Source organism: Octopus bimaculoides, chromosome 21 (genome assembly GCF_046866305.1).
Source record: "Octopus bimaculoides isolate indiv1 chromosome 21, ASM4686630v1, whole genome shotgun sequence".
Taxonomy (NCBI): Eukaryota; Metazoa; Mollusca; class Cephalopoda; order Octopoda; family Octopodidae; genus Octopus; species Octopus bimaculoides.
In genome coordinates, this window is record NC_142948.1 from 692,443 (window position 1) to 704,942 (window position 12,500).

Below are 12,500 nucleotides of genomic sequence, written 5' to 3' on the forward strand. Positions count from 1 at the left end.
CAAAGACAGATCGAACCGACAAACATCTGACCGAATGTTTGTCTCCCTCTTGGTCAGTAGCTTAATAATGAGCATTTAGGACGAACCCCTTACCCCAGTTCAAGGACATAACTTATCAAATATAGCTTAAAATTTACATGGGGCCGCGTTAGGGATCACAAAAATGGGCCGCGAACCTATGATTGTTGCTTAATTATTCCTTCATGATAGAAAGTTTAATAACATCATTTTAATGCTCCCAGCCGGAATCGAAACCTGGCAACAGATTTGTTCTGCTACAAAATTTTAAAAGGTCTTAAACACATACACGCGCAGCCACACAATATATCTATGTCTATAGTCATATACACCCACAAATATATACTTAAAAGGAGAGTCACATCCACACACACTTGTATATGAGTGTGTGTGTGTGTGTGTGTAACATTATATATGTGACTAGGTGAGTATAGTGTGTGCATGAAGGGATGGGTGTTGATAATGGTTGGCATCAGATCAGCACTGAACGATTAAACCGATAATAAACAGGCTTTCCGCCCAAGGCCATCCCGTCCTTTTGGGTATCAACAACTAAATTTACCCATGCTGCTCTTCCTTTTTAAAGACATTAGGACGGGGTTTGTGGAAAATTGACTGCTATTTCTAGAAGATGGTTTCCGTCGCAGTTTTAATTATATTTTTGTGCATGTTTGATGCTGAAGTGAGCCACGTTCGCTGAGGTGTTTAGGTGGGTTACTCGTTGGGATGTGTAGGGGAATCCCACTCACCATGGTGTTTAGATGAGTCGCCCCTTGTCGTGTTTAGCTGGCTCGCTCGTAGTTAAAGAGGGTGATATTTCGGCGGGTCACGCATCCTGGTTTCAAACATATGGCTAGCGTTTAGATGGTCACTCATTGAGTTGTCAGCAAATGGCTGGTGTTTAAAGGGGTTACTGGACGGGGGTTACAATAGCAACTGGATATATTTAAATGGGTCACAAGCAATAAAGTTAGCATTTGGCCTCAGCCAACATTTGTTAATTGTTGTTTAACTCGCACACGAACCGGCATTCAGATAGAAACTGGTCGATATCTCTGTGTGTGTGCGTGTGTGTGTGTGTGTGTGTGTGTTAACGTCAGTGCACACGTGGGTGCAACTCTTTACGCACGGATATGCACAGAGCAAGAATTTTTTCTTTTAACATTGATACCATGTGCTGGCACCTCCTCCTGACACGTGTGCACACACTATCTACCCACACATCCACCTACCAAGCCTACCTATATATATACCTATATATCTATGTATCTACGCAGCCACCCGTCTGCCTACATACATGTAACTATTGATATTAGTGAATGTATTCTCCATTAGCATCGCAATCTCTCTTTCTGCTTCCCTGTCTCTCCACCCGGGTACACGGGTACACGCATTACGGACACACACACAGTCTAGTCACATGTACGTTAGTAGACACCTATACCAATACAACTCATATAGACAACTGCTTTATTGTGTAGAGTGGAAAAGTGCCCACCTCCATCGACAGTTATGCATATGCACGTTATATAAGCATATATATATATATGTGTGTGTGCATATAAACATGTGTGTGTGTGTGTGTGTGTGCACGAGCGCAAATACACGCATACATGCTTACATACACATATTTACACGTGCACACGAATACATGTACACACACCCAATACACAGGTATGCATGAAAGAGAGAGAGGGGGGCAGTGAGAAAGAATGTGTGTGTGTGTGTGCGTAGATATATTCCGCTGTTTGTACGGGGAACAGTTACACATTTAAATATTGATGGGAAACCACTGCATTCTTTGTATTTTTATGAAGGATTATAGTTCTATTATTATTTTTTTATTTTATGGTATCAATTCCTTTGCGGTTGGTTTGGAATGGTAAGGTTTGTAATTCCGTGTATTTAGGAACTTTACAGGTTCAAACTAACTACGAGGAAACCAGGCGGAAACATAAAAAAATAAACTTGATAATGGATAAAACTAAACGACAATCGTTTTCAATACAACGCGCGCGCGCGCGCGTGCTTGCATATATATCTATAATCATTTTCTTTTCCTCTCTCTCTCTTTGTATGTGTGTGCGATTTATATAAACACGAAAATAAACGTATATATACATACATCGATTTGTAAATACCTATATATAAATGCACCTCTCCCCCTCTCTCTACGTATATATATATATATATATATATATATGCACATACACTCACTCCCATTAACATCTTTATATGTACACACACATAAATACACACACACACATGTATGCATATATACATCCAGCTGATGTGAAATCGTGGTATGAGGACGTAGCGAGCGCACACACGCACAGAGAACAGATGTTTACCGTGTTGTTACCATATGCTGAGAGCTGCGGTGGTCAGAGAAAAGAAACTTGGATGAAGGGAATTAAACAACAACAACAACAAACATTACAAGCTGATTGGAACAGCTTACCTTCATAATCCCCTTCGTCTTCGTCGTTATTCTCCATTGGGTTACTGTAAGATCCCTGATTATTCTCGTTCGAAAGATCCTCGTTAGAATAATTGTGTCTCGTTACACCGCGCACCTGCATTTTGACACCTTTCAATGTGAGCCCTAACAAACTGTAATTTGCATATTTTTCTATATATGTTTATATTTTTTTATATATACACTCCTGTATATATGTGGATATCTCGTATTAATTGTATATCATGATGTGTGTATATATTGTAAATAATACGGTTTGTCTTTGCTTACGAGCATTTTAATCAGTGCAAACATGTGTATATAGAAATATACAAATAAATATATGTAATAGACCTATGCATGTATATAGCTATGTTCATTCATATAGACAGATAGGTATAGATAGATAGATAGATAGATAGATAGATAGATAGATAGATAGATGTTTGGAAGGGGGGGGGGTGAATAAATGTTTATGTGCGTGTGTGCGTGTAGGTGTGTGTGTGTGTGTGTTTGTGTGCGTGTATATGTATTGCGGTTTTTTTCTAATTATTGCGAGTGTCTCGTTTCATCTTTTCGATTTTATGTAGACCTGTATATATACAACTTATAGTTCCGAAATTTCCACCAAGATATCCAGGTATATTAGTCAATATTTCGAGGATTAAACCGTCCCGTAAACACATCCACCCGACTCGGGTACACATTGCCTTTTCTTCCTTGTTTAAGTTGATAATATCAAACTTATGTACACTCAATCCTTCTCTGTTATTATCAAGCGATAATGTTGTTGCTGTTGTTAATGCCGTGTTGCTAAACCACCGTGAACCCCTTTAAAATAAGGTGTGGACGAATCAGTGAGTTGTCGGATCGATACCACCCGAAGACAGACACGTATTGTCTGCCTCTGAAAAATCCTCATGCCGAAAGGGAGCTAGAAAAATTTTAGGGATCACTTTTTTCTTTCCTTCATATATAAATAATGTGCACTTAAATATTATACGCACACAAAGTTAAGTGCATGTGTAGATATATATATATGTGCGTATATATATATATATATGTGATTTTTGCGTTTTCTTTTAATTCAAATCGTTTATAACATTCTGCTTTTCCTGCTTTCTTCTTTTTTTTCTCTCCCCCGTTTCCGTTCGGGTATATAATCTTAGACTTCAGTTCTATATATAATTAGACTTCGGGTGTATATAAATATACATGTTTCTGTGTAGGTGTATCTATATATGTTTGGAATCAAGCCTTTGCGCAAATGTGGATATCGTGTGCTATTACTGCCGGAAAGATGACAAGCCGAGTTGAAATCTTACTTTTTTCGTTTGTCGAAAACCAGATGTGCATTTGGTCCAAGTTTAGGGCGACTCCCAGGAAAACCAATTCCAGTTTATCTTTTTTTTGTCTTCGAAGGAAAGAAATGGTATTTACACAGCTCCAATAGAATCATTTCTAGCGAGAAAAAAAGCGAAGAAATATCATAAAAGAGAGAGACTTGCTTAAGCTCGCTCGCTTCATTAGACCCATTTCGCTCTCAGATCTACCGATGCTCATTCTGCGTGTATATGTATGTGGATATGACAAATAAGCGATATGTGTGTGTGTGTGCGTGTGTGTGTGTGTGTGTGTGTGCATACGTGTATGCTGTGTGGAATATGTAGATCTGTTCGCTTTTCTCTCCACGTATGTGTGAGTGTGATGTGCAACAGGAATATGTATTTGTCTATCCGTGTAAGTATGTGTGTTTGTGTGTGCGCGCGCACACACGCCTCTCTGTCTCCAGCTCCGCCACCCTCACTCTTCTCTCTACAGGTAATACTGCTGTACAACACCTCTCTCTCTCTCTTCTCTTCTCTCTCCTTCTCTCTTCTCCACTCACACCTGACTCAATGGCCACAGTTCAGTGATGACACAGGTGTCACACACCACCACCGCCGCCGCCGCCACCACTACATGCTGACGATACCACCACCACCACCACCACCACCATCGTCACCAATGTCATCTCTCTTTCTCTTTCTCTCTCTCTCTCTCTCTCTCTCTTCGATGCTGTCCGGTTGGGCAGATGGTATCAGTAACAACAACACAACCGCCACCACCACCACCGCCACCACCGCCAGCATGCAGTCAACTACAATGACAACGGCTGCTGCATTTGCTGCTGCTGCTGCTGCTGTTGTTTCTATTGATGTTGTTGTTGTTGCCGCCGCCACCGCCGCTCTGCACGCCACCGCCAGCCTTTACAACAAAAACTACTGTTGCTGCTGCAGCACGTAACTGTCAACAAGCGCTGCTACCGACGCCGACTTCACCAGCGGCAGCAGCAGCAACGCACCCAACGCCACCGCCGCCCCCTCTACCACAGCCGAAGCCTCGATGCAATCACTCGCTCTGCTAGAAATAACAGCTAAATCACATCCTACTCTTTTTTAGAAAAAAAAAGGACGTGTTCTAAGCCAGGTGGACACGGTTGGAACGTCCTTGAATATAATACTACTCAATGAGGATCGCATAACTTGCGTCCACATGTTCACTGTCACATGAACTGTTCATTGCTCACTAAAACTTTGGTCCTTCACCGCCGCTGTTTGCAAGGGATCGCGTCACCTTTCTAGAAACAGCAGCCAAAACAACCTCAAACCATTTAACAAATAGGACGCACTTATATGGATGGATGGTCACCTGGAATGTCTTATTACAGGTTTGTTGGAACAAGGAATGGTCTAGGGTTAAACCACAACATTAAACACAGGTAGCCCCCCCCCCTGCCAACTTCCATTGTCAAAACATGGCTTTATTGTGTTCACTGTCAACTGTTCGCTGCTATATGCTGTCAATTGTTTCACTGTTCACTATCACCTGTTCACCTCTACGTTGTTCAGTTGTCCACTGTCATCTGTTCACGACCGACAGTAAGGAGCCAACGTGGAGCCTCTATGAGGTCGCTCGAAATGCTAGAAATAGCAGCTATATTGCAGTCAAATCCCTCACTAATAACTTCAACAACGACATATTGAATACTGTAGTCCTAGATACACTGAAAATTAGCGGGGGGGGGGGGGAAGGGATGCTCACTCTGGATTGTCTTTGGGTTAAACATCAGCAACAATTATTCTACCCCTACAACTATTCTGTTAACTGCCACGTGTACACAACACCTGAACTGTTCACCGCTACCCTGTTCCCCATTCACAACATGGCAGGCACGTTAACGTTTACTTCACAAAAAACACCTTTTGTTGAAGGTGCGAGTGTGTCAGGTGTGTGTGGTGTGATAGCAGCCACATGCAATCACTGTAATTAACACACCTGTACTCTAGATTACACTAGTCACTGTACAGTACGACAGTAGGTACTTGTACATCATCACACGAGAAGAAGGACCTTTAATGAAGACAGAGTGTGACTCAGGTGTGTTGACTGCTGACTGCATCATTAAAACACTCTCCACCTGTATGCTACATCCAGCTCTTCATTATTGCACTGTTTGCCTGTCACGGTACGGCAGCAGGTACTTTCACATTGTCACACTGGAAACACCTATCGACGAAGGTGACAGTGACTCAGGTGCGTTGACTGCTTGGTGTTGGCACATCAAGTCGTTGTACTTATATCTACCATACCTGTGTTATACGCACCTCCTCTGTTGCTGTTTTGTTCACTATTCACAGTATAACAGCAGGTACTTTCACAGCAAACAGCTTCAAATGACAACCAGAGTGATACAGGTGTGAGGCCTGTTGATTGCACACAACACTAATGTCTTGTTGAGAATTCAGGCGTTAGCACGAGGGTGGGGTTGATGCAGTTGGCAGAAACTCCAACCATCGTCCAGCATTAAAAAAAATATATACGTGTGTGTATGTATGTGTGTGTGTCGCTTGTTTAGTGTTGGTTGTAGTAGTCACCGCACCATGAGCAGCACTACTACTAGATTGCTGCTACGTCAGTCTTAGACTACACCAAGCTAATGTACAACTATAAACTTTCTACTAATTTCATAAACTACTTGTTGATCTGCATGCGTGTATATGTGCATGTGTGAAACTATATGCTACTAAGTCTGGGTATGTGTGTCTGTGCAACGCACATATGTATACGTATATATGTGTGTGTGCGTGTCTGTGCGTGAGCGTGTCTGTGTGTTCGTGCGTGCATATTTCTGAATATCTGTGTACATATGTTCCTGCGACTATATCTATTTTTGTCTGATATGTATTACACACACACTCACGCGTATTCAATTTCCTTATCTCCTATACAAACATGTCTTTAAATGTATGTATATTCTCTATACGCAGTTAATATATAGATACTTGGATATGTGGGTGGTTATCTCTCTCACACTGCATTATTGAGAAGAAAGCGTTGAACTCGTTGACAGTTCAATACTCGAACACGTCAAGCAATTGTCTAAAAAAATAAACAAAAAGGAAGAACAAAAAAAAATGTAAAAAAGTCGCTTAGAAACGAAAAGGGAACAGAATCTATGCCCAGTTTACCCGGGGTAACAATCGTCCAATACATCAGGGTATGAAGAACAACTGCGGGGTATTGTCTCTATCAGTGATAGTACGGGAGCTCTGGTCCAGTCTCCCCGTAATGACACCCTACACAACCTGAACTCACCACATCTTTTTCGTTTCTACCCCTCCCCTCGTTCCCGACACAGCCTTCTGCCAATACTTTATTAATTTCAAACATCTCCAAACTTGTGTTTCACATCTCCCCCGCCCCACACACACGCGCGATTTACATTTCTCGTTGCCTTGGTGACAACATTGTAAATTAAACGATTTATCGATTAAATATCTTCAGCGATCTATGTAAATATACATGTATATGTATGCACGTTGTTTAATGCGGATGAGTGTGTCTCTATAATATATATGTGTGTGTGTGTGTATGTGTGTATATAACAAGTTGCATATATGAATAATTAATTACGTGCATATATTATGATTATCATTATTAGTATATTATTATTATTATTAGCAAAAAGCGGCTTGCTGGCAGAACCGTTACCGCTCCGGACAAAATGCATTGTGGCATTACTTCGGGCTTTACGTTCTGAGTTCAAAATCCGCCGAGATTGACTTTGCCTTTCGTCTTTTCAGGGTTGATAAAATAAATACCGGTTGAATACAGGTTTCGACTGCCCCTCCTCCCACCCAATATTTCAGGCCTTATGCCTATAATGGAAAGAAAGAAATGAAAAAATTATTTGCGCATGGCCCTAGGAGAACTCATCCAGCTTGCGGAACCCATTGATTGATCTCACTCAGATCATCAAGGGGCAGATTCTAATCACATGTGTAGAAGGTTAGGATTCACTGGGTGGATGTAGATTTCTCTATGGTATTTATTTTGTGTGTGTGTGTGTGTGTGGGGGGGAAGTGCTCAAGGTTGGTGTTAGTGTGACGTGATCTACCTTTCTCTCTCTCTCATATTATTCAAGTGGAAAAATCATCAGAGAGACTATTTTGAGATGTATATATATATATATATATATATATATATAAACACACAAAAGAGGTGTTGCATAAAAATATACCCATAGCAAGTGTAATATGACCAACGCATGCATTCAAAATATGTTGGATTTCATTTATCAAATGAACTTTCCGCGGGGTCTCTTGTGAATAGGAATTCAACAATTTTCTATGTTGCGTTCATATTTGAACTCTAATCTTCCCTCATCTGTACTGGGCATATTCTACCCCTCTCCTGCCCCTGTGTGTGCGTGTATGTAGAGTCATGACGTTACGTGTTTGATTGTGTATTTAATTTCACACCACCCAAACGTTTAGGCACGCGAACTAGCATACATCCACACACATACCTATGCATGCAAAAGATGTGTATGGGATTTTGTATGCGGAATCATCAAGTATGTAAAATGCATTTGCTAAGACCTTGTATATATATATATATATATATATATATATATATATATATATATATATATATATATATATATATATATGGGTAACTACCCTGAGTAACTAATAGACTCCAAACCACAAATAAGATTTAGTATCTGAAAGACTTTTGAATCTTAGTTTGTATATACCCCCACCCGATGATGGCAACCTATAAAGCGTTTGTTGCTTTAACGGATTCTCTTGCAGGAAAATAAAAATATTAAATATAATAATGTGGGAAGGGTTGTGTAATTAAAACAAACGCTTTGCAAATCCATGCTTACACGTTCGACCCTGTTGTCTGGCACTGTCGTCGCTGTCTTGTGCATTGGCTTCGGCTTGACCAATGCTTAATGTGTGTGTCTCTCTCTCTCTCTCTCTCTCTCTCTCTCTAATCCTAAGTCAACTATCGGCTGACAAAACCTTAATAATCTAGCGACTGACTCATCCCGGATCTGGAATATATTTTTAGAATACAATACTGATCTGATATTCGGGTTCAACTCTTGCCGGGTTCGATCTTGCCTTTCAAATTTTCAGAGTCGAGGAAATAAAGTACCTGTCATATATTGGAGCGCATGTAATCAACTTGGCCCTCAAAACTGCTGGCCTTGTGCCGAAATCATGTTTCCACTAAAAGAAGTGTTGCTTTTATTCCAGATAAAACTCTGCTCTGTTTTTCTAAATTTATTTGAGCGACCAAGAAATTTTCTCAAGTTTTTTTGTTTTTTTTTTGACATTTTTTTGTTTCCTGATTTCAAAAGGAATGATTCCCAGAAATCAAAAAATTAAATTAAAGCAAGAATTAATATTCTTCATTAATGAAAACAAAAAAACCTTTGAAATTTAAAATCAAAGTAAGCTTTAAATAAAAACATTTTGAATCTGTTTCAGTATTCGATGTTTTTCATTCAGCTTACTAATTTAAATTATTAAATCGGTAGATTGACAGAACGTGAGAGCATCGAACAAAATGTCTCGCATGATGTGTTTCTGCTCTTTTCATTGTGAGTTCAAATCCCACCGAGGCCATCACTGTTTATCATTCTTCCGGGTCCATAAAAAAGAGAACCAGTCAAGTACTGGCATCACTTTCAATGCTTTGTCGCTGTCCTCAAATTTATGCATAACTCAAACGATTATTGTTTAGCATTATCATTAAATGAAAGTGAGAATAGCGAGGGCGGGACCTGCTCTCCAGTGAAATTTGTTCAGAGGGTGAGGCCAGTGGTGGAGCATCATAAACAGACAGGAGTTTCAGGTAGGGACCGTCGGACTCTTACGCGAATTGTTAGAAAGTATCACATAAGTATAGCTCCCAAATTCAGTGCAGAGCTAAATGACCACCTCGAGAATCCAGTTTCCACAAAAACTGTTCGTCGGGAGCTGCACAAAGCCGGATTCCATGGAAGGGCTGCAATCAGAAAACCACTACTTTCAAAAACAAACGTTGCAAAGCATTTAGAGTGGAGTAAAAACCGACGGAATTGGTCCCTAGAGCAGTGGAAGAACGTTATTTCCGACCACCGGCCAAGTATACGTGTGGAGACAGCCAAAAGAAACATTTGACCCAGTTTGCCTTCTTCCAACTGTTAAACATGGAGTAGTATCTGTGATGAACTGGGGAGCTATTTCTTGGAAATCCGCTGGCCCAATGGTTTCCCTTCATGGCAGAATTAATAGTCAAGACTGTTTAAGCATTTTATCTGATCAAATTCATCCTATGGTTGCGGTAGTAGTTGAATAATATGCTTAAAGCCACAATTTCCTCACACGCTGCATCTTTCAGAGATTGTCGCAAATCCAGTTCCTAACCCAATTGAAAACCGTTAATATTTTTGAAGAGACCTGATCCCTGACTACATTTTGACATTGAAAAAAACTGAGATTTAATCCAGTAGAAAAAAGTTTACCTCAAAATTTGTAGCAACTTTATAGGACAGTGAGATACGCAACCAATCAAGTTTAGATCTAAATAATTTTTTTTATATTTTAAAAGCAAAATATATTTATCTTAGCTTCAATGATAGACGAAAGCAGGAAGAATTTCATAGCTTTTGTTCCAATGCAACAAAATTTTGTACGAAAAATGTTGTGAGGTAAAATATGAAAAAAATATAAGGCAAAAAATTGGATTTAAGTATAATTAACTTTTTTAAAAACAAACTATATTCTAATTAAGCTTAAACGATAGAACCCTATTCGAGGAATTTCATGGTATCAATCTCATGCAATGAAGTTTTAAAAGAAAAAGTTTAATCTAAATGTGATAATATAGTTCTCTACTCTTTTATGAATATAGTTCTATAAGGAGACTTTTAGTATATGTCACCGGTGACACTGAGGTAGGGAAAAAATTATAAACGACACCTGTAATTGACACGTTTGACACATTATTAATTAGATTTATAGCATTACACGAAAATAAAAACATGGATTACATGAAAAAATGCGTGCAAGAAAAGTAGTATTCTTAAGACTATGAAACTGGAAAATTACAGGACAAGATATAACACTTGGAAAAGTTCAGGACAACTTATTACATCTGGTAAAGTACAGAACAAGAAAATTTTTACTTAAAATATTGCAGCTAAGGATAAGATTTGAATATTAAAAATTATTTGATTTTAATTTACAAAGTAACATTATAATTTAAAAAGGTACCATAATTTTGTTAAAATATTGACACACTAGAATACTTAAAAAATGAGAGCCAGAAGTAACAATCTAGCTAAAGTTTCATGTAAAGTAGAATAGTATATGTTCAAAGTAGAATAGTATATATGGTAGTCAAATTCATTATGCAAAAAATAGGGTCAAGACTAAAAATGTGAAGACTTGGCAATAACTCAAACAAATTTTACTGTGGACGTAGATTTTACTGTAATATATAACTAATGTTTGTATTATTCTATTTATTGTACTAATTACGTACTACTATTATTTTTATAATCTATTTTCAAATTTCTAATTATTAATTAATAATTTAAAAAACAGATTTTTTAAAGTGCAAAAATATTTTGATTGAGTTATTTCTAATTTTTAAGAGAAGTAACAAGTAATTAGCGAATAAAAGTAACAACTCATAATAACATTTTCAGTTTTAATAAAAGCTAATATTTTCTAAATCTAAATATTTTATTTGAAATTTTATCCTTAGCTGCAATATTTTAAAGTAATAATTTTCTTGTTCTGTACTTTACCAGATGTAATAAAACGTAAAACGGGCAAGACCAGTGAAAATTGCACAAAAAAATACAATTATCTGTAAACATGTTTCGAAATTAATAGTTTCTTACCGAAAATATCTGTTTCTCATCAGTACAGACCGTTGGTTAAATCCAATGTATCTGACCGCACACTAAGTTGTACGCCACAAGGGAAGCACGTGTGTACGGTTCTATTAAATTATATTTTATGGTAAGATTCAAAAGTCTTCGTTTTTGCGCGCTAAATCCGGAAATATCTCCTCAGAAAAAAGTTCCACATCGAATATACCAACTTTGAGAATTTGGTTATGGTTAATTAAATTAATGTGCTTGTTACCTGGTATTAAATTGATATTAATTAATATCCAATTTTTTTTACCCTATTGTTTAATTTAATTAACCATAACCAAATTCTCAAAGTTGGTATATAGAGATTTCAAAAAAAAACCATAGTTTATCAAATCTGATGTGTTGCTACGTTTCGCACTTTTTGTCCGAGCCAAAGTCAAGACTTGGACTTGTTGGAGACGCTACAGCTGGCATTGCAAGGTAGCCTTGACGCCTGCACCTATGAACTATCGTCGTTGCCGTGGTTTCTTCACGACCTGTGTGCTTTCTATAAGCATATATCTATGGCCTGTGTTTCTATACGCGATTTTCTATGCCATTCATCCGAACACAAAAAGTCAAACAAAATGGTTTCACCAGATTTTGTTTTCCTTGTTGAGAGAGAGAAAAAAAAAACAACAATAATAGTCATAAGACAAAGTTCTTTGAGACTCCATCGTCTTTCATAGAGACCTTGGTCACAGTTTCGGCCCACGGAGTCATTAGCAAATATATTTACTGTTTATAGTAAATACAAATAAGGGCTCAGATAAG

General features: G+C 38.3%; 1 protein-coding gene across 49 annotated transcripts in view; it reads right to left on the reverse strand.

The window, feature by feature from the left end:
* Nucleotides 1-12,500, reverse strand: part of LOC106879088 (voltage-dependent calcium channel type A subunit alpha-1) — a 676,127-nt gene that overhangs the window by 450,077 nt on the left and 213,550 nt on the right. For 36 of the 49 annotated variants that reach the window (XM_089338740.1, XM_089338744.1, XM_089338731.1 and 33 more), the window contains exon 1: nt 2,480-4,745. The exons of 3 other annotated variants lie outside the window; for them this stretch is intronic. In XM_089338740.1, coding sequence (XP_089194866.1) covers nt 2,480-2,600 — 121 coding nt within the window. In that variant the 5' untranslated portion in view covers nt 2,601-4,745. Of the gene's footprint in view, nt 1-2,479; nt 6,249-12,500 lie in introns of those variants that run through there. 10 more of the 49 variants (XM_089338736.1, XM_089338743.1, XM_089338742.1 and 7 more) reach the window with 1 other exon arrangement.